This window comes from Ciconia boyciana, chromosome 2 (genome assembly GCF_034638445.1).
Source record: "Ciconia boyciana chromosome 2, ASM3463844v1, whole genome shotgun sequence".
Classification (NCBI taxonomy): domain Eukaryota; kingdom Metazoa; phylum Chordata; class Aves; order Ciconiiformes; family Ciconiidae; genus Ciconia; species Ciconia boyciana.
Genome location: NC_132935.1, coordinates 113,076,332 through 113,099,025, shown reverse-complemented (window position 1 = coordinate 113,099,025; position 22,694 = coordinate 113,076,332). Strand labels below are relative to the sequence as shown.

The 22,694-nt window shown below is 40.3% G+C and overlaps 1 protein-coding gene across 1 annotated transcript in view; it reads right to left on the bottom strand.

The window, feature by feature from the left end:
- Nucleotides 1-1,575: 1,575 nt before the first annotated feature.
- AMPH (amphiphysin) overlaps nt 1,576-22,694 on the bottom strand; it is a 122,840-nt gene continuing 101,721 nt past the window's right edge. The window contains exons 15-22 of the mRNA XM_072851410.1: nt 21,626-21,658; nt 20,381-20,431; nt 18,195-18,311; nt 11,963-12,019; nt 7,694-7,843; nt 6,162-6,428; nt 4,248-4,349; nt 1,576-1,867 (exon numbers count right to left, since the gene is read on the bottom strand). Of these exons, the coding sequence (XP_072707511.1) occupies nt 1,760-1,867; nt 4,248-4,349; nt 6,162-6,428; nt 7,694-7,843; nt 11,963-12,019; nt 18,195-18,311; nt 20,381-20,431; nt 21,626-21,658 (885 nt within the window). The 3' untranslated portion in view covers nt 1,576-1,759. The remainder of the gene's footprint in view (nt 1,868-4,247; nt 4,350-6,161; nt 6,429-7,693; nt 7,844-11,962; nt 12,020-18,194; nt 18,312-20,380; nt 20,432-21,625; nt 21,659-22,694) is intronic.

The window sequence follows — 22,694 nt, the reverse complement described above, 5'->3', positions numbered from 1 at the left end:
AAGCCGAAATCCCAGCTATCACAGTTGAGCCATTCAGCTTCTTCACAAAACACAGCTATCATTATACTTGCTTTTGAAAGCTACTGTATTCTGAAAAACAGAAAGAAACCAACTTTCTTCCTCTTCCAGAGCAACAAAAAAATCCGTTTCTTCAATTGAAACTTGACAAATTATAAATAGAGTGGAAACAGATACCATTTGCACACAAAACAAGCCCCCAACCAAAATATCATGAAAAATAACTGAATTGCTAGGAAAATATAGATGTTCCTAAATATTTGCAGCTTCCATGCATCAGCAAACACAATAGAGCAGATTCATGGAGAACTTTCTTTCCACACAAAATAAATGGACAAGTGAAAAATTACTAAGAGGTAGCAATCTTCAGTTGAGCAATGGTCAAGCACAGACAAGCTCCCTTTGTGCTCACGGACAGATATTAGTGGGCGGTCAGGGTCTTGAACAGGAGGAGTAGCTAGGAGACGTGCTGAGCTGGGGTTCAGACCTTCTGGAGCTCTGGCCACAACTAGAGTTGAGAGCAAGAATTTAGATCGTGCACCTATTATGCCACGTTTCTTTGGAAAAAAAGGTATTAAATTAAGATTGGATTCTGTAATACAACATATAAGTGATACGAACTTCAGTGTCACAAAACTTCAAAAGCACCACAGATGAAACAGCTTCTCTGGATCAAAGGTTTATTTTTAATGACACAGCACTGGAAAACATAAGTTACAGATGACTTTTTGATACAGGATACGTTATATATCTTATTTTAAAAGGATCTGTGAAGGTACGCTGCATAAATACATATAGTGAAAATATATTGTGTTTATTTCTTCTCAGAGATTAGTTCTGTTTCTTTTATTTTATTTATTTATTCAGCCAATTAAATTAAAAAAGTATAGATTAGCATCATAACAGCTCCCCCTCCAGATTATCTCATTGTAACTACTGCAGCTGGAAGGGGAGACCGAGCCATGCCTTCTCGAAGGTTTAGCAGCTTCAAACATGATGTTATTCATCATCTCAGAATGAAAATTTCACATTACAAACACAGATACTGTATCATGTTTTGGCAATGGAGCAGCTAGTTTTGCTTTGGAACAAAACCATTTCCTGTAATGCCAGACAGTGAAAGAGCAATGCATGTACTGATGATACTACACAGTCAAAGAACTACGATGAAGTTGTGAAAATGCATATATATCCATATGCACTTATATATACACATATAAGTTCTTGTGTGTATATATATTATGCATGTCCAAAAATAACATTGAAAAACTTTGCAGCAGTTATTTGTTTTTTTAAACACATGAAACTTATAATAGTTTGACCTCATTACTACAGGATAACTAATTAAATCTTCTGCAGTGCAACTCAATACAATACACTTAGTGCAGAGAAGTTAAGGTTTTGGTATTGAGGAGGCTAATTTCAGATTTCATGGGAAAGGACCAAAATACAGGATCACCATAGCTCTGACAAAGCACAAACAAACCTGTTGCCACGTACGTGTGAACAAATAAGGACATTTCTTTTTTATTTGATTTTTTTTTTCAGGTACTGCTTCAGAAATTGCTAGCTTAACTGTTTGCATTCATGCTCATTTCGATATGTTTCAACAAGCTTTGTCTGGCACCAGTCTGTAAACCATTAACAGCTTAAACTACAAAAAGGTGGGCTCCTGTGTCTCAAAGAGGTTAAAAACCTACTGACTGAGCTTCGTACCACGTTCATCTGCCTGAGTGGAGAACTACTCCAGATGGCGTGTGAAGTTCTCTGGGAAAAGTCCTTTATAACTATTTGCATCTCTGTACTGAAGCCACTCGGATTCCTTAACGCCTGTCAACCAGCCAGCCTCCTGCAAGGAAAAAGACAGAGTCTCTTAAACTTCAGGTCTCCCAGTCCTTGCTACGAGCTTCAGACCTGAAGACATTTCAGAGTCACATGGCTAAAAGATTTGGTGCTTTGGTTAAAAAGCAGGCTCTGATTTTGCACAGACTGTTTTCTTTCTTTCCAAAAATTCCTGGAAACCTAAACCAGAATTTGACAGGCAAAATTGCAAACCAAACCCGCAGACCAAGCGATCAAAATAGAGATTTCTTATTGGGAAGTGCTGGGTTCTCTTAGGTGTTATCAATTCTACCTGGAATAAAATCAGTTTGGTACTTTTTTTGAAACAATCAACCTGTTCTCATCTCACTAACCCTGTGCTTTGTTCCTTTTAAGAACAGGAGCCAGAGCAAAGCCATGATGAATGGGGAATTTCTAATGCTGCCATATTATTATTGCACAGAGAATACACAAGGAGATAGAGTAATATGAACGGATCTTCTTGTACAACACCAAGTCATGGTGATGTACAAGCTCAGTGACTGCGTGTAGTGGTGTACTAGCTCTCCACCACAAAATAAGCATCATTAAAGCAAGTACAGCTTATGTACAGCATTGGCTGGGTATGTGTAACTGGGGACACGTTTTTGAAGCATGTGGAATATCTGAGACAAAGGAGAGAGGAACTACAGCTTTCTAGAACAGGCAGAGTAGATTGTAATGAAGGAATTAACAGTTTTACTGGATAATAACTTCCAATCAAGACTAATGGAAAAATTGAAGCCTCTGGGTGGGACTGGTTTGCTTCGAATGGGGAACACAGGCTGATGTTACCAGCTATATTAGAATTATGGTTTTAGACAGGTCAATTTTGAAGGAGAATAAAGAATAACAAAGATAAAAAGACTCTATATAAATCAACAAAGTACCTGGCAAAAGACAAAAAGATTAAGCTTTATGGTGTTGTTAAACATGAAGGGCAAATATGTACTGAGTAATAAAGATATGACCAGAATGGCTTCAGAAACATGAATACATAAAGGTTTATTTTCTCCATCATTGCACACAATTTACTCCAATTAATGCTAATGGAATTTCGATGCACACCACAAGAGAAGAATATACTTCATGGATTCACCAAGTGAAGATTAAGCATATTTAATACATAACATCCTAAGAAAAACAGACTGAAAAGAGAGAGCAGATTTTGCTATCCTTACAGCAGTGTCCTATTCTGCAAATACTGATAATGAAATCAGTTGAACTGCCCATGAGGTAAGATGCAGCATAATTTAAGTAAAGGATAACAGCATCTAGCCCTATAAAAAGAGTAAAGTGCCCTGCTGAAAGAAAAATCTTTTATTCTGAAATAAAAAACCCCAAACAAACGCAAAAAACAATTACTTGTCTCTTGTATTAAAAGAAAGTTCAGCTGAGGTGATGAACACTGGTTATTACCTACCTTTGGACAGTATCAACCATTGAAACAATTTCAAATACAGTCCCCAGCACTCATATGTGCTTAAGGCGCTATTATTTAGACCTATTTTAAGAAATATTCTTCATTCAGAGCAGTGCTCTTAGCTACCTCACTAGGCAGGATCCAGGTGTCCCCCCCAACCCCCAAATCAACGGGAGACTTTTCACCAACACTACTGGCACTAACAGATGCCCACGAAGCGGCTGGTGCTAACAGTATACAGTATGGTCTTCTCTTTTAAAGCAGTGGCCAAAAATCAATTCATTTCACTGCAATTCAATTTAACACATGGAATAAAATTGTTTAAAAATTCACCTGAAATGCATTGTTAAAACAAAATTAGATGTCTTAAATGAAATTGAACTGTTGTTTAATTCAGGTTCAGGCTTCCAGAGGGCAGAGTTCATTTTAGAGGCGTGCAGCACACATAGCAGCACCTCCATACATTTTGGCTGTAGGACACCACAATTTGTGTGCAGCCTCAGTGCACTCTGTGGGTGAATATGTATAATTTCTCCAAATCCACACGTAAAAGCTCTGAACATCTAGGGACCGTGTAATCAGTTCAGCTGCAATGTTAAAACGAGATTATATATAGCAACATAGTGCACAATTTGTAATTCATCTTCCATATTAAGTCTTTGTGTGTATGTGTGCCTGTATAAAATCCACTACAAAGTAGCATAAAAAATGTCCTAGAAAATATGCTGAGGCCAGATCCCGTTAGTAGCATATATCTGGAACTTTAGCTGTAGCCAACTGTGCCATTTAGTCTCAAATGGAACCAAGTACAAAGACAAAATTAGAATCTTCATGTTTTCTAACAGTAATGACATTTTGAATACACATTTCCCATTAACTATAATCTGTGAGAAATAAAATGAAACAAAGAAAAACATCAACAAAAGAAAGAACCACATGTTTTTACCTGATCAGCTGTGGTCTCAGAAGGAATTACTAGTACAATATCTCCTCGTTTTAAATTAAGCTCATCACTGTTAGCTGCCTCAAAATCGTGTAGAACTTCAACCTGAAGAAAATAACACCAAACATATAGATATAATCTAAATGGAGACATTTTCTCAACAAAATTCTCTGTTAAATCTTTATTTAAAAAAAAAAAAAGAATAATGTACCTTCTTTATACAAACATATGGCTATAGGTAGGTACATTCAAATCGTTAATGTTGACATAGATTTCCTGTCAAAGTTTTCTGTTCATATCTTTGGAAGCAGGGACAGCTTAAGTAAATCTTCCTGAAACTACCGAAGGAAACCTAAGATCCTTTCCCAAGGTCACAGGATCTCAAGGACAGATGATACTGCAACACCCCACCAGTCCTGCCTCTCAGGCAAGTCCTGCCACCCTTATTTCTTCTGTGTAAGGAATTTGCTTTCACTCCCCACTATCATTACTAGGTCTGAGAGAGGGATGCCAGGATTTTGCAAACAAACTTGAGAAAGACTCCGAGGAACTGGTATTTCAGACTCTCACTCATTCTCTTGTTGTGGCCACTGGATATTATTCTTGCAGTAAACATCCATTGAGATTTGAGTGGGATGTACAGCACCAATTTCAATAGGTGATCGAAGAGGCGAGTAATAGTAACCCTACTTTATGTTTGCCCTGGAAAGAGCTCCCATTTACTGGCAGATGGACATGCCAAAAATATCTGTCTGTCAAAGGGGCGATTATTACAACATTGGCAGGATCAGCATGCCGTTCTGAACAGACCATTTTAACTAAATGGTTCTACCTCCTTAAGTTATATGCTATTCTAATTTTCTGAAAGCACAACCAGTTCCATGGTAACTTGCAATAATGAAAGAAAATGGCATCAAGAACCAGATGGCAGGCATATATTCTGCTTCTCCTTATTTATGTCTGACCCAAGAGAGTGTGATAGAAAACAAAAGATGAACTATGTCAGCATGTCTGAGTCAGAGTTGCACGATACTGTTCACCTCACCTTAATGTTATTCTCAAAGTTTGTCGAAAATATTGAGCAATGAGAATAGACCAAGAAGAATGGCATACTTATGGAGTGCTATGGGACTAATTAGTCTGAACTATGCAAATTATAACAGGAAGCATGTAAAGTTCATCCATCCTCAAGGAGCTTTTCTGCTGTTCAGTGATTCTGAAGTGAGAAGCATTATCAAAGAACCTCGTGAACCAGGAAACCCTATGGGTCTTGCCAGCCAAGGAGAGAATTTCTCTTATGCCTCATTAAACTTTTCTGCTTGATTACTCTAACAGTTTATAACTATAATATTACTAAAGTCACAGAATGACATTTTAGCTTCATTACCGTGAATTGTAGAAGTCCCATGGGTTTCAATAGAACCAAAACTTCCACTATAGATTTTCAGGCCAGAAAATGCCATTTTTTAATATTCATAGACTCATAGAATCATAGAATGGTTTGGGTTGGAAGGGACCTTAAAGATCAAATATATTGTTAGTATATCAGATATGTTGTTAGCATATATCATACAATATCGCTGACTAACTCTGTGGCAGTCCAGTTTTACTCAACATATTCATTGTCAGTAGTAATTTGGTGAGATGAAAGGGTTCTTGTACTTCAGTGAGTCTTACAACTACATAAGGATATGCACAGCAACAACGGTGTGCAGAAAATGTATCTTCTCAGACTTCATGTATGAAGCAACAACACAATGTTAAAGTTGTGTTTTTGTGTATTTGTGTGCGCATGTGTCTGGCTGTTAAACTAAGTGTCCTTTGGCCTGAAGAAATCATCACACTTCCTGCGCAGACAGACAAATCCACAGAAGCTAGGTCTGAAGGGATGTCTAAAAGAAGAATGAAGAAGCAGACCTTAAAGAGAAAGCCGGGTGGCATTGCAGAAGCTGCGTCTTCTTCTGGAACAGGCTGATCTTGAGAAGGTGCAGCCTGCATTTCTTCAGTGGGTTTCTGCTCACTTCCAACTTGGGAAGTTTCACTGGGAGAAGTGTCAGTGCCCTGAGTGCCCATCTCCGCTGCAGCATCATTGGACTCGTTCATGACGACGTCGTGTTCTTCTCCCTCCCCCTCATTGTTTGATGCTGGCTCTATTACTACTGAAGGGATGCTGCTGACCTTTTCCTGGGGAAAAAAAACAAACAAACCACAAAAGCACTGTAAGAGTATTTAGTGTTTTATTTCAAGCAGGAAAACACAATTGTTTGTTTATTGCACAGGGCAAATATGGGAATGGGGATTTCTTTCTTCTCCACAGTGGATCCTTACATTAAGACAGAAAACAGTACTTGTGCAAGAATGTAAAGGAGTAATCACTTCCCTGTTTTCACTGTTCCCCTTAGTGCTCCTAAGTCTACTTTCTATATTACCACAAATTATTGCAGTAAATAATAAAAATACTCTGCAGGTAGTTTGGGTTTCATTTTCAGTGTGCATTGAAATTAACAGACATTTCTCCTCCATCCTGCTCTTAACTTTGGGTGAGTTTGGGTAAAGCCACACGTCCCAGGACTCATTGTCCTATATTTCTTTGGGAATTCAAGTCAGCAGGATAATAGTGATATAAAGGTGATGAAAGAAGGAAACATGACTTATTTCTTTGATTAAGGGGATTTCTCCTGATTTACAGCAATGTAACTGGGAGCAAAGAAAGCAAAAAGGCTAAGTAGGTAGCATCTGACCAGTAATGAAGCCTAGGACAAAAGGCATTTAATGAAACTTGTTGGAGCATCCAACCTGAAAAGAACATGTTCACTGATCCTCTGCCAGACCATCCTATTCTGGTGCACAGAAGAAATACAATGTGCAATGACAGCAGGTGGCAATTTGCTGCCCAGTTGCAGGGTCTGCTCTAGTAGCTGTTCCCCAGCTCCTCAGAGGTTGCAGAAGAAAAGGCAGCAAGCCAGATGCAGATACACAGCTCAACCACCATCATTTACATAAAACAAAGTAATGTTATTGATAGGACATGGTGCCAGGAGACAAGAAAAATCCATTACTTTCTCTGCCTGTTTCTCCAGAAAGCCCTGTTAGGTTATGTGATAAAGCTCGTCCCCACAGAGGGGCACAGAGAGACAACAGCAGGAGGGGGAGACCAAAAAATACCCTGCCATGCTGCTCCCATGCCCATCACAGGAGCCATCAGCCCATCAAGTCCCATCTCCTCAAGCCCAGGGGAGCACAGGGTCACAGAGGCAGGCACAACCCAAATTAAGGACTCAGAAGAAGGGACACCCTGTGGGGCCCCTCCCAGGGCTATCCCAGGAGAGCCTCACCCTTGCTACCGGTTGGACCTGGGGGCACAGAGCTGCAGCAGCCTTGCCTCTCTCAGACTGCTGGATCTGTCCCGATTCCTCTAACACACTCTCCCGTGCACTGACATGAGTTACCTGAGACACATCAGCCTCCTTTTCTTCTCCCTGAGCTTTGTCACCTTCAGCAACACCCTCCTGCTCAGTGGTAGCAGTGCCGTCACCAGCTCCTGCTGCCACAGCCGCACCATCTTCTGCTGCCGCAGCCCCCTCGGTGGCAGGTACCCCCTACAAACAACAGGAGAGAGGGACCTTTCAGGATATGAGTTCTCGATATCTGCTGGAGAGACCATGGACCAGGCTCTGCTCTGCGACCTCCCTGGGTGGTGCCAACCCATGGCCTTGCTTTCATTGGAGTTTCTCCTGATTTGTGGGGGAGACCAGCACCAGGGGCTGCCATCCTGCCCCAATGCACCATGCGAGGAGCGTAGGGGTAAGCTTGCACCATGGAGATGATTAACAGGTGGGAGAGAGACATTTACAAAACCTCACTAGGCACATTTAGCAGAGTCCTCAGGTGTTACTGGTGGAGTAACAGTTTGCCAAGGCTCTAGTATTTTTTCCTTCTCTTGCCTTCAAGCTGTATTGTGGAAGAAATTCACCACAGGTTTCTGCTGAGGAGAAGGAGCTTGCAAGCTGTCCAGGGGTCCACAGGATCCTGCTAGTGGAGTCTGTTCTCAGGAAGAGGCTGCAAGGCTTCTCCAGCTACTATCACCTACCTCTAGACATGGTCTGGCTTTAAAAATATTGCCTCAGTTACACACCCCTTTCTAACAGAGAGACTTGCAAAGTGGGCTATATCAGTGAGCAAATATATTCTACAGCTGGATAAACATCAGAAATCTTCAGATTCCATCAGATATCAGAAAAAAATATAACCGTAAAGATCTATAGCTAGGTCAGTATAAAACAAAAAGAAACATACATAAAAGCCCATTCAGTCTGGATATGACTAAACCATTTGTGATCAGTCCATGTTGAAAAGTTAATGTGTGTTTTGTTCCAGTTCTTGAAAGGTGGATAGAAAAGTACCTGCCTATAGATCAATGTTGAGCAGAGACTGTTGCTGTAATCTATGTATCACCCTAATATTTGTATTGGTATATACTGGTATATGCTTACAGTAGCATATTGGATATATACTTACAGTGGATTAATCTTAAGGGTTGGAGGGTGGAAGGTAAGTAAGTGACAAAACTCATTCTGTTAATCCAATTAACTTCAATATAGAATTTTTAACGTACAGCAAGATAGCACCAGGATAAAGAAAAAACACTGAAGAAAAATTGTTTTCTAAGTACCAATGTCAAGCTACAGTTAGCAGAAATATCTCTGATCTCCAGTTAACAGCCTGATACTCTTTGTTTCCTCAGTTTAATCTTTCCTCCACAGATGAGGCTAACTCAGCTACCTGAACTCAACCTGAAGTACCTGCAATTGTTCATGGGCACTCTTCAGGCATTGTTTTTTAGCAATATCTAATATTCAGCACTACTCCTATTTGCTGCTGTTAATTGATGTGATAAAGAAATTCTTCTGGAGTCCTTGAAGGCAGAAAATACTACAGGGTTATGTAGAAATCACTGGAGAAGCTTTAGTTTAAATTGAAAATGATGCTGACGAAGGATGCCCTATTGTAAAAAGAATATCAAAAGACATAGGCAGATGTTGACATCTTCTCCTGTGACTTGTAAGGCATGCAAGCCTGCCACTCATAGCATTACCAGTTTTAGCAGCCCTGACCCAAGAAGAAATTCAAATAAATGGTGAGTGTAAAAGCCCTGGAAGAGGCTAGTAGGAAAGAGGGGGAACAGAGTGCATATCGGATTGATTTTATACCATGTGCTTCTAACAGCATGCTGCAGAAATGGATCCTGCTGTCTGTTGTGATTAGGATCAACAGTTCTTTTCTATTTATTGGATTTGTATAGCACATTTTATTTCACTAAGGAGGAGAATACTAATTTACATGAATCAGCTCTCAAAAGCCCTGCACTGAAAGGGTGACGCTCTCACAGCCTGTAGCCATGAGTCACTGAATGTATATCATAGCTCACAATTGTGTAATCATTGTGTTCTTAGAGTGCAAAACCAATGCAAGCTAGATAATTAAAAAAAGCTTTTACAAAAATGCATGTGAGGTAGCACAGAATGAACCCCACTATCAGCCTCAAACATATTTGATTAGTACAGAAAAGAAAAAAAAAAAAAAGGGGGAGGTTCATCCCACTGAATTCATACCCAGCTCTGGTGAACCACATACTTGCAGATACAGTTACATGTACTTCATGTTGAAAACCAGTCCTACAAACCTCTTTTCCATAGGTCATCAATAATATTAGACAGTCTAATAGTATTCCAAATTATCTCTAGCAGTATTATTGAAATTTGGACAGTCGTCCCATTATACCAACTACACAGGGGACAAAGAAAGGGTCATCCTGTATAATGAGGGCTGCGACAGAAGAACCACTTGACTGTTTTAATTGCAGCAGAAGTGAATGCTTCTTTACCCAGGATACAGCCGATTGACACGGTTGCACTCTCCTCTCATTAACATCGCTGTCAGCTCAACACAAGTCCACAGGTTTGGCAACAGCAAGAATGAGCCCAGGGAGAGGAGAAGGAGGGGTACTGAGCCTGCTGTTGGGGGTCTGCCAGAGGAGCTCCCTGAGCTATGCCGGTTTTCCAGAGCTGAAGATCTCGCCCCATGGCTGGATTTAGAAAAGGACTGGGTAATTTTTATGACAGTTGGTTATAATTGCAGCTAAACTAGCTAATATAATGCCAAGAGGAACTAATCATCATCCTTTAGGGAATACATCAATTGCTTGCAAAGTCTTGGAAGACTTTTGGGGTAGTACTAAAGAATTTGTTATGCAAGTTACTGTATCAAAGGGACCACCCTCCACTGGAGGCCAGATATCAGCTTAGCAAATAACTTGATCTCTTATGGCAGCTCTTCTGCATACAGGAATACTGCTATTTTAAACAGAACACAGGGTCAAACTCACCAGATAAGAGACCTCAACTTTATAAGGACAAGTAGTATTAGAAAAAAGGGGAAAGATTTCAAAGACGTAGCCTTGGTGCTCACAGGATAGTGAGGAATTTCTTGTATGTTTCTTCTTGGACCAGACTTGTTGGGAGTGACAAGCCAATGCTAGAGAAGCAACACAACGCTCTCTTGCACTGTGTCAACACCAAGCTGGGCTTGATTTACCACTCCTGTCCTGTACTTTCTTGCTAGTCTAATTCCACTGATTTCTACATGGATGTGGCAGCGCTGGTGAGGAGTATGGCACCAGTGAGTCCCAAACTCGCTTCCCAGTGACACTGGGATACCCTGGAGCCACAGATACATCCTTGACTCTAGCAGAGCTAACGCTGTTTTACCGCATGGTAACAAACCCAAGCTTGGACAGCTGGACTTACCATGTTTTGAAACCAAAGTGAATGGAGACCAGTTCACAATCTTTTTGTATACATTGTGGCACCAAAAGGAATAACAACAAAAAAGGAGGTTGTCAGCACCTCAAAATACAAATCCTAAGATTAATAACTAGGAGTTACAATCTCTATCTCAGTCCCTACTTCTATCCCTGAGTTTAATATGTAGCCATTCCTCTTGTGCCGCTGTCTTCTGCATGTTTGAACACATTATAGTTTCACTTTAGTATAGAAGGATTCAGGGTAAGTAGTTTCATCACCTCTGAAGAAATACAAGCAAAATACAATCATTCGAGTCCACACATGCACAGCTTAAAGTATGTCATTGAGCTTTTCAGTTGCTTTGTAATTTGATTTTAACTGTATCTAACTTGATGCTGGATTTGTGCTTTAGCAAACAAACTCGTAACATGATTATTTTCAAACATCTGTTTTAGTTCAGGGCATATTGTGCTAGGAAAAATAAAGGATTGACCAAAGTTTTTTTCTTTTTATAAAGATGTTTGCAGGAAGGCTAAGCAAACAAATTTATGGAAAGTGTAAAAACTACTGGGAATCTATGCAACATATTTCCAAATGTCAATAGAAACAGCATTATACCTCCTTCTACTGTGGAGCTGCTTTGTTTGCTGCCCTGAGATATTTATCACTCTATACTGCTGCAACAGGCAGTTTCTAAGGCAGGTCCTGCATTGAATGAGAGGTGCTCTGGTGTTAGAATATATACTGCAGATATAGATATACCTGTACAGTGTTAGAATAGATACCGCAGCTAGGTCACAGTTGCATCGTATCGGCCTGCATATTGATGACATGCAAATGACAAATATATTTTTTGCCATGATTCTCTTGAAGATATTAAAGCACAACCACACTCTTGAGGCTGTTCATATGTACCTCGCTTTCTTTCTCAGCAACTCCAGTTGTCTCCTTATCCCCTGCCTCCACACTGTCCTGTATAAAGAGGAAATACGGTCATCACCTTACTCATGTTGAGGTAATGGCTGCAGAGAAATTGCTATTAATCAAGCTTAATGGAAGCATGGCATGTATGGGATGCAATGAAATGAATGGCTGGAACTAAATGGGATAGTATATAGCAAGCAGAAAGATTCTTGCTGCCACATATAATCTGAAATAAAAGTAGTTATAGGCTAAAAACCAACAAATACAACCTTTTACATATGTCATCATCATCACACTGTAAGTGCTAAGGACAATTTTATTTACTTTTATTATCAGTATTCTCATAATAGCACCAGCTTTGAAGAATTTTTTAGTAAGCAACAACCCACAACACTGCTGACCTTGCAGTTTCCAGCAAGCTCAAATTTCTCCCACCCAAGACTCAAACTGTTCCCATTATAACCTGCTGCTGCCCCTGCAACTCACCAGAGTTTCAAGATAAACTTTCTAAAACACTTACTTCTTCCACTCATGTTGGACTGCAACTCATTTAAAGGGGCTGTTCAAAAGAGGTGGGTCACAAAGTTCAATTTTTTGCAGAATCACCTTTCTCTAGGTCTATATTCAGTGGTACATGCAGCAGGTGCCTAACATTTAAAAAATTAGACATGTGTCAGTGGTTTTCCAAATCTGACACCCATTTAGGTGTTCAAGGGATCAAATGCACTGAACAGTAATGGGCCCCCCCAAATAGTACTTTTTACAGCACAGATGCCAGCTAACACTAGCTCCTTTCCTACAGAAGGTCAACAGTCAAAATTGCTAAAATTCAGGCCTCGTTTGGAGCAGTTGGAAATGCTTTTTTGCTGTTCAGGTTTGACTCCCTGCAGACACAGGCTATTTCTAAAGATGCTCTGCTGAGGAAAAGCAAATCAAAGCCCCGTTATTGAAACCCGCTTTGCTAATAAATTTTGAGGCTGCTTTGCAAACACAGCGAGGTCAGATTTTTCAAAAGGGCTTTACAGGTGAAGACAAGTTATGCAAACCTATGTGAGGGCACGGTAGATTGGACTGTCCGCGTTAGCAATCAGAAATTAGGAGACCTCAAGTACTCAGCCTCCAGCTAACTGCCTTCACACGCCCACAACTGTCACTCCAAAATTTCTACAAGTTTCAGCTGAAATGGTTGCATGTTTCTTTTTTAATAAAAGGATGCTGAGTTATATCCAAACTTCGTATCACTCATGTTTTTTCTAATCAAATCTTCTAGTACTGCCTGCAGTCACCTCGTAAGCCCCAAACATGTCCAGATGCCAGGGCAAGGCAGCTGCTGACAGCGGCGTTACCATAGAAACATCTCACAGCTTTATCCCGTTAAAATTACAGTGTTATATAACCCGTTTTTTTAATGATTAATTATTCTTTTTTTTTTTTTTTTTGAAGCTGCCAAGCCTCTGCCATGGAGTCCTCCATTTTATAGCAAGTTTGAGGAGACTGTAGAGGGTCTTAAAGAGAAAAAACAAATATCAACAGCAAAATATAATTATTTCCTAGTCTAGCGATGCACGGATGCACACAGCCACCCACAGAAGTCTCACTTCTTTTTTTTTTTTTTACAAAGGAGATGCACACAAATGTTTCTATTGTCTGTAAAAGCTTTATGTCAAAATGCAAGTTGGTAGATAGATGCCCTCCCTACTTTTACTATTAAAAAGTGCTGAACTTCTGCCATCAGCTGTATTTACAAGTCAATTTGCCTTCAGAAAATGAGCATCATCCTGCACTTTATAGTCAGGAATGCGCCAGCCTCTACCCTTCTCTTAATACTACCCTGGCAATATTGTCTGGTAAGAATCCTATCAGCCCAGCTTTGGGCTTCTTTGGAGAAGAATCTAATATATACATATACAGGTATGAGGACTGTTTCCCACAGTTTTGGTGGGAAAGGGGTAAGTAAGGAGAGCTCCCCTTGCTTCCCAAAGCGTGGGACTTCCCAAAGCTAATTTGACTACTGTGCACTAGTCAAATTAGTAGCATTTTGCTTTTTTGATTAGCTGGAAGTTGGGATTTTGTGGATAGTGGGGTTTGAGAAGAAGGCACGGTAGCATGAACTGTACCATTTTCAGGGCATGAAAGCCTAGTAAAAAGGATGACCTAAATAATGTCTGAGTAAAGTAACACCCTGGTTCCATAAACAGAGAAAAATCTGCTTCTGTGCAGACTTCAACAGAATGACACTATTCTACATCAGTTCTCTCCCGTATATGAGAGCCATATATTTTTAATGGCCTCATGCTCCAACTTTGCATGTGCACTTAGCTGCATGCTCAGAATTTGGACACAGTTGACCACTCTTCTGTATCTAACCATTGTATTGCTCTCCCAAATGACATGCTCCGCCATTTGGGCACCGTGAATTGTACCTACAGTAGGATTCAACCATAATTAGATACCCTCAAAGCTGCAGGCTGTTTCCTGGCCTCTGCTGTACTTGCTCAGTGTCTGCAAAGAGCTTATCAGGAGGTAGTTTCATATATGCTTATACACGGCTTTGAAAACCACAGTATTTAGCTGAGTGTCTGACTGCTTTAATGGGAGAACATCAGAGTCCAGGCAGGCATCAGACCCAAAGCACTGAAAGGCTCTTTCCAAACTAATGAGCATAACGGAAGTCAAAAAGCCGATCTCTGAGCAGTGCTCTCAACTCCAAGCACTATGTCTCACATGTAGGAGAAGAAGCAAGGGAAATAACAAGATTTCATAAGCTTTCACTTTATTATAATGTCCTTGTGTCATCTTTGTTTGAAGGTGAAAAATTGATGTTGTGAGAGGGGTAGTATTATTTGAAAAAGAAATACATCAGCGGTTAATGCATTACATCCTTTAGACTGTATCCTTTGGATTTTACAGCTGCCTTTGGGGATGCTATGGAAATAGGGAGACAACTGTTTCGGTGTGCAGAAATCCATGCAGGGACTTCTTACCATGGCTAACTTCGCTTCTGTTGGTGCACATGCTCATTCTGTCCCTTTAATTACCAAACATTTTATCCCCTCCCCAAAAAGGATCAACTGTTGACAGCTGCTAATAAAAACTTTATTTGTCCTATGGCATTTGAGACCTGAAGGACCAAGACAAAAATATGTAATGAGATCCCAGGCAGCAATTCTGATGAGCTCTTGTAATGAAGTCTTAGCAATCTTGTTCAGGCAGACTATGAAACAGCAAGTAACTGAATCCAAAACTCCCTGAGCGGCAAGTGGTACCCCTATCCCCTGGACCATTCTCTCCCTTTGCTTTCCAAGTCCTGGAAAGCCCTTCCTGAAATAACAACCCCTCAGAGCCAAATGCAGAATGACTGCAATTCGGACATTTTTTAAATCAACACTTGTAGCTTATTTTCCCAAATTAGCAATTCATATTCAAAAAGCAACAAAAAACCAAGCACAAACCTAATCAAAACTGTTTAACTTCTATTTAATGCTTACGGTCTCCCTCCTGGATTGCTCTTAAATTGCCTGGCTCTTGCACTGTGTTTTTCTCTGCCTCTCTCCCAACAGCTCTGCAGTCCTGTGCCTTGCCTAGAGCAGCTGCCGACAGACCGTGGACCCAGAACTCCTCACGGACGGTCAGGCAGCAAAACAGATCATCTGAAAAGGTTGTGCTGGCTGATGAGCGGATGTGTGATGCAGTAGCCACAGCCTGTCATTTAATTAGCACTTAAGATGTGCAACAGGCTTCAGAGCGTTGCTCTGTCTTAGTGCGAGGCAAAAAGGAGCTGGCTTCCTTTCAGAAAAATGGTGAACTTCTTTTGCAATTTTTTTCTTCATTAAATCCTTACAGATAATCAAAATAAAACCATCTACAAACAACCTTTTCAGCTTCATGAATATCTGTTGTTCTGCATTATTCCCTGCCATTCAGTCACGGGAAGAGGAGAGCTCCAGACCAATGACTGATTTCTCATCCCTCCTCTCTCCACCTTCCCTCCCTCCTTCTTTATTCCAAACTATCAAATTTACTCTGACTAGACATGAGGCATTCTGGACAAGAGTCTGACAAAACAGTGTGCCTCAGAGAGGCAATTTCATTGTTTGCCTTACTATAGAGTTGACAAGTTATTACTGTGATTTGTATCAACTGAAAAGAAAACACACAGGAGGGGAAGAGCCTGGTCTCCACAGACCGTGGGGCTTGCTTAGTTTGGTTATGTTATTGTAAGGGGATGATCCTGAAGTCACTTGCTCCAGTATGTATCGTGGATCTGAACAAAAAGTGAATTTAAAAAAATGAAATAACTACTCAAAATTCATACAAGTGTAATCAGAATTAAATCTTAAACATAGTTCTGGGGAACACACCGAGACTGCTTCCCTCCATAGCTGCGATGCTGCTAAGAGTCCACAGAGAATGGGAAGGGTTGGACAGAGACAGGGATTATGTTCCCTTTCCCCCAAAGTCCTCCAGAACAGCCCACCCAGCACTGCCCTCCTTTCCTTCTGCAATCAATTATTTTTCCTCTCTTAGAAAGATGGGAGTAAGGAAGGAATGATAACGAGGCAGGTGCTACAGCTAAAGCTCAACTTGCCTCTTTGTATCATTCATGCTGGATACCATTGTTTAATCCCATGCTACAGACAGCTGGAACCACCCATCAATCCATCTTTAAGAAGGTCTTTAATTAAACTAGAGAGAGTTTAATTAAAGCCAGAGCCTTGCACACCAACACTAGTACTTCCTTCTTTCTGCTGAAGGCAGTTTGCCTAGTATCACCTGTGGCTTTTGCATGGGTCTAACACTGCCAGCAGATAACCAGCCTGTCCTTGGGGGTAGAGCTAGAAGGCCTAATGCTATCCCCCCTAAGTTAATGACACTACCCAACCTGGAGTCATCGATAAATGTCACCATCAGGCTCGTAGAGTCTGAGCCATTGGCATTAATAAAAATGTTAAACAAGACCAGCTCCAGAGACAGATCCATGAGACGCTATGGTAGCTGCATATCTGATAAGTCTTCTGTCCATGCTCTGCGCTGCCACATCTACAGGTGCCAGCTACTTCCACTTTCTTCAGCTAATTTGCATCTACATCAGCCTACTTAATATTGCTTCCCACTTGGCAGTCTATCAAATGCCTACTGAAAAACATCTAATTTTATGATGAATTGGGTATCATCATCCCTTCTTAACAGATTAAGATACACAGGGACTCACCCAAGGCCAAGAGCGGTTCAGCAATCTGGGAACACTTACAGCACCAAACTATGCTTGATGGTCAAAAAGCACAGCTATACAGCTTCCACTGGCTTCTGTGGCACAGGAACTGACCCACAAAACAACTCCTTTTTCTGTCCAGTTTTTCAGTAGTAATCTGCATATTCTAACAGTGACAAACACTAATTAGAGACTTTGAACATGTTATTGTCTTGAGGAAAGCATGAAAACTGTCAGCCTACAAAAACAGATGCATTTTTCCTCCAGGGTTTCTTAGCCTGTGAGTATCACCCACCTCCAAGACTTTGTAACAGCAAAATGTAGAAGAGCAACCTCAGTTGGATAAAAAGGATATTCACTAGGATACCTGTTATAAAAAGGGATGCTAGTCAGCAGAAAAACCCCACACCTACCATCTCAGACCACCTCTTAATTTGTAGTGATATCGAGTGCCCTGCTTTGTTCTTCTTGCAGAACTGTCATTTCTTCTCCTTCCACTGTTTCCTGAATGCTGACATGTAAAAATCTCCAAACTGGCACTTGGAGTTCAGCTCATGGCTAGCTTCTAAAACCATAAGCCTTGTAGACATTTATATTACAATCTTTTTTTTTCTGGTATTTTCATTAGCAAGGACCATACAAGATGTACATTGACTTAGTGCTTACACCTCAGCTTGAAATGAAATGAGAAAACTGCTAATAATATCATTTAAAAATGGCATCAATTCTTTCCCCTTCTGAAGTTCATCTGGAATCAAACAATCTGTTAAACCACAATTGCTCAGCTGAACTTCAGTCTAAAATGCCAAAGGTAGAGGAATGACATTTTAGGGCTGAAAGGAGGACGTGTGCTGGAGAGGCATGCTGTGACACAGCCAGGCGCTGGGGAAACCAGCCATGGACGGATGGTGAAGAATGGAAAGGATGGCTGAAATGCAGCAGGCACATTCACTGTGACGAAAGGTGGCTCGGATGAGGCCTGGGAGGTGGCACAGGGGACAGGTCACTCACCGCAGCCTGCTCTGCTGGTTCGGCAGGCTCAGCAGGGACGGCCTCCTTTTCTGCAACAGCAGCAGCAGGGGTTTCCTCGACCTTGGGTTCCCCAGGTGGAGCTTCTTCGGCCTCAGTCTTTTGTTTTATCGATTTTTAAGTAGACAGTGGAAAAATTGTTGAGGAGCACATGACAGTCGGGAAGGAGGAGGGGAATGGGAACCATGCCTGGCACAGTGCTGCTTCAGGCTCAATCTTGCCAGGCTTTGCCGGGGAGAGGATGGCAATGCTTGGCCTTACAGCATCTAAAGGGCATTTTCATCCTCAATGTTCTATACATAAACTGAGCCAGTCCTACATCCCTCCCTTGCAAGGAAAGAAAGCACAGAAAGGGGCGATGGAAACTGAGGGGAACACACTCAGTTTGCTCCGAAATGCTCCAGAAACTGATGGCAAGGCCACGAGTTTAAACTGGCACTTGGGTGTACCAACCCTGGACTTCAAACATGAGTTTTCAAAATTATCCCCTATTCCCTAGTTCTGTCTGTTCTCAGACAATATAGTCCCTTCTCCAGTGAAGGTAAGAAGCAATTAGCAGAGTCTCAAACAGTTTTTTTATGCACGAGGGCAACCACCGACTGCTTGAATTCTGGCAGCATGAAAATCATCCCTGGTTTCTTATTAAAATGCATTCCCTCTTAAGCTCTCAATCACCTACAAGGCATCCATTTGTCAATCCACTATTGGGACTTCCACCCTTTTAAATCCTGGCCTAAGCTTGTTTTTTAGCAAGAGGATCTAGCAAATATCACCAGCCCTGCAACATGTTCAGTCCTGTGGCAAAACAGCTCACAGCAAAAGTGCGATCTCCAATGGAGACATCACTTTGCAAATACACACGCATACAAGGGGAGAGCTCTGCAAGCTGTGCTCAGCATATTCCATTTATAAAGATGGCTGACTCAACCAGATAAAATAACCCCAGTAGATTAATTTGCCATGAACAAATTGTTCAGCACAATATGAAGCTCAAAAGCTATTTAGTTGCTTTGCAGTTGATAACAGGCAGCCAGCTAGAAGGTCTCCTGGGATGAAGAGACAGTTTCCATGAAATTCTTAAAGACACTAAAATCTTCTCCATGATATTTTTCAGGAAAAAACCCATAGCCTCTCACTTCTTTTCTCACATATTCCTTAAGCAGACTGATTTTTAATGAGGTACAGAGAAGTCTGCCTAAGCAAGACCTTCAGGATTTGGTATAGCATAAACAAACATTCATTATATTCTACCATGCTGTGCAGAAATCTCTCTGTGTAGTGTATTAATGCCAGCTCTAGGGAATTTCACAAAGAAGAGATAGGACTGAAATGAGAAACAAAAAGTAGATTTATCCCAAGTAAGATGACTAATGAGTTTCCTGAGGTTTAACACTGGAAGAAACTTTCAGGCTTAAAATCACAGGCAACATGTTATAACGCAGATTGCACTGATGTGCTTCAAGTCACTTGTGGACAAGCAGTCTTCAGACTAGTTACCACATTTCAGCTACAAGTAAAAGTACTCTCACCATATTCAGTAACCATTATGAACACAAGCACCACCAGAGGCATTATACAAAAGCCACATGAAATAATATTGAGTATCACTCTGCTGCTATTAAGTAGCTACAGCACTCACCCAGCAATGCCGCTATTCCACATCCTTACTCCAGGCTAACCAACAACTGTAAGAGAAACTAAGAAACTGCCCAAGTATGATCACTTCCAAAAAGATTCTCCACCCCTTAGAAGTAGACTGTGCCTACTATTAATATGTGGAGAGTGGATCAAACTACATCAATATTGGAGATATTTAAACAGCCATCATGTACTATCACCTGCTTGCTGTACACTGGACCATAGTACTCATTCTTGTAATTTTTTAAATGCAATAAATGAACAAACTGTTTGACTACACCTTTGAATAGTAAACATATCTTAGAATATCCTGGCTTTCTTTTCTTTTTCTCTGTGCTATCCTTGTGAAAGATTGTTTCAGTGGGTAAAGATTTAAAACTACAATGATATCACCCACCAACTCTTCCAGGTTAAGGTTTTGTGATTTAGATGATGGAAAACACAAAAAAGGAGAAAATATCTTTGCACAAAGGAAAAATGGTGCCATTTTTTACAAGGTATTTAAAAAGGAAGCAAAAGCCACCACTTACCAAAGGCTCTGTCACATTCTCATTTGATTGCACTGTAAATGCAGAGGTATCCTAGATATAGAAATGAAAAACAATGATGCAAAAATACTTGAGAAAGGATCTTTGCAGGTGTCTATCAAAGACTTGACTTTTTTAATGGTTTATTCAGGTAAAGTCATAAGTAAATTCACATAGAATAAGATGACAAATAGATAATCTAAATAGGTATTCATAAAATAATAATTATTAGTTAAGCACTATTAAAGACATTCCTTTTTCAATTATATATACTATGCTTCTAAACCGTGAGATGTTATTAAAGGCAGTGAAAAATCCTTCATTAAATACATGCGAATTGCAAGGACTTTGTTTCAGGCACAATGCACTTCTAAGTTGTGAAGCTCAGAATCTTTTTTGCAGACTACATGTGCCCGTGCCTGGGGAGTACACTAGCTCTAAGCTACTTTCACATCCTCTTGATTCTGGGCTTTTATTTGAATAGTAACTATAGTAATTACAGATACAAAATTTTGCCTGCATTAAGAAGGTACAAAAACGGAGATGTTTTCCAACATCTTACTCATTCAGAACCAATTAATTTGCAAAATATTAATGGGCCAAATCTTTTTCCAACTGCAGTGGGGCCATCAAGTTTTGATTTCCTCAGGGCAAACATTTTGCCTTAATTATTGGAGGTTATAGCCTTGTGCTTTGCCCCTTCCTTCTGGATCCTTTACTAATGTAAATGTCCTGGAGCAGAACGGTTAAGCACTGGAAGACTCATTTCCATCCTTGTATAAGCTAAGCCTTTTTGGGTGCTTTTAAATATATTTTAAAATATATTCTTAAATGAAAATAAAGATGCAGAAACAAATAAAACTCATTTTATATATACACACAGTCACTGAAAGTATGTGAAACTGAGGAAACTACACTTTACAGGATTTTGGGATTGTGAGAAAAATCCACAAAAGAGTACAATAAAAAAGCTAACCCAGTCCTTTTAGGAGGAAAAAATCTGTCCCACTAAGGTAGTTGGATTTTTGCTATTAAATTCAGTCAGACCAAAAGTACCAAGACTATTAGCATCATTCTAGTAACATCTAGGAGTAATTTCTGAGAACAGACAAGGTTTGGATTTGAGTCAGTATGACGTTGTTGTACAGCTCGTCTGTAGAAAAGATTTCCCGAAATTGTACAGCCAGTCCTAATCTCTTCCTAACAGCACAGAGAAAACAATAATCTCAAAATATATTTATTTCTTACCTGTGCAAATCCATTAAATGCCGTGTTGGATGCCTAAGTAGAAGTGAAGATCAGAACAAATTATCATTTGTTTACTAAATCAGAACATGAGTCAAAACATTTTTATTTGCAAAATAAAAATGTAGGCCAGACATTAAAAAAAAAAAAGAAAAAATAATAAAATGAAGGGTAAGGCAGCAAGAAATTTGATGACAGTGCTGTTTGATAACAGGTGTCACAGGCTTAAAGAAAATGACAAAAACAAAAACACAAAGCAGAGTAACTTAAGGTTTTTTATAAAATAATAATTACAAAAAGGCTAGGTGCATTTAAAGTTATACATATAAAACACAAAACCTGCGAGACACAACGTGCCTTCACAGTTTAAAGCTTCATTCACCGTTTTGAAATGCATTTTTGTCAGCCTGCTTCATTACATGGCTGAAGGGCACCACACTATGAACAGTTGCATGGCAATTTTTCAAAAAAAGAATAGCACAGGCTTGGGAGGGGCAGTGGGAAACACACAAATGGATTGTTTTTAAACAACAAGGTTACGCATGGCCTAAGGAACTCTGTCTAGACTAGGCTACACACTGGGGTAGGTACCTCTTCTTTATCAGCCTCAATTTCCTGGTACAACAATCCATATCTCCGGTTAGCAATTTCATCTTCAGATAAATCTGAGTTGTTGGTCTCATTGTCTTTAGGACTAGTTGAACTCTCGGTGCTAGCATTTCTGGAATTTCCCATTTGAAACAGAGCCAAGGGTTTAGCTATCTCCTTGCTTGGTCCAGGATTGCTAATGCCTGCCTGCTCCCCAGGCAAGCCTTGTTTTATTGGTGCCTCCTGACTTTTATTGCTTGTGCTTGCACCTACTTCTCCCCAGCTGTTATCAGTCCCTCCCAGGTCTTGTGTAGACCATTTATCACTAATGCCTAGCCAAACATTTTCCATGTTACCTTCCTCTGAGTCTTGCTGCTTAGGGAAAAAGGGCCAATTATCCAGTCCATTGGCTTGGCCATCTGACAGATTAGAAAACCCCCAGGAATCATTAGTAACTGTTGGATCCCAGTTTGCCAGCCAGGGA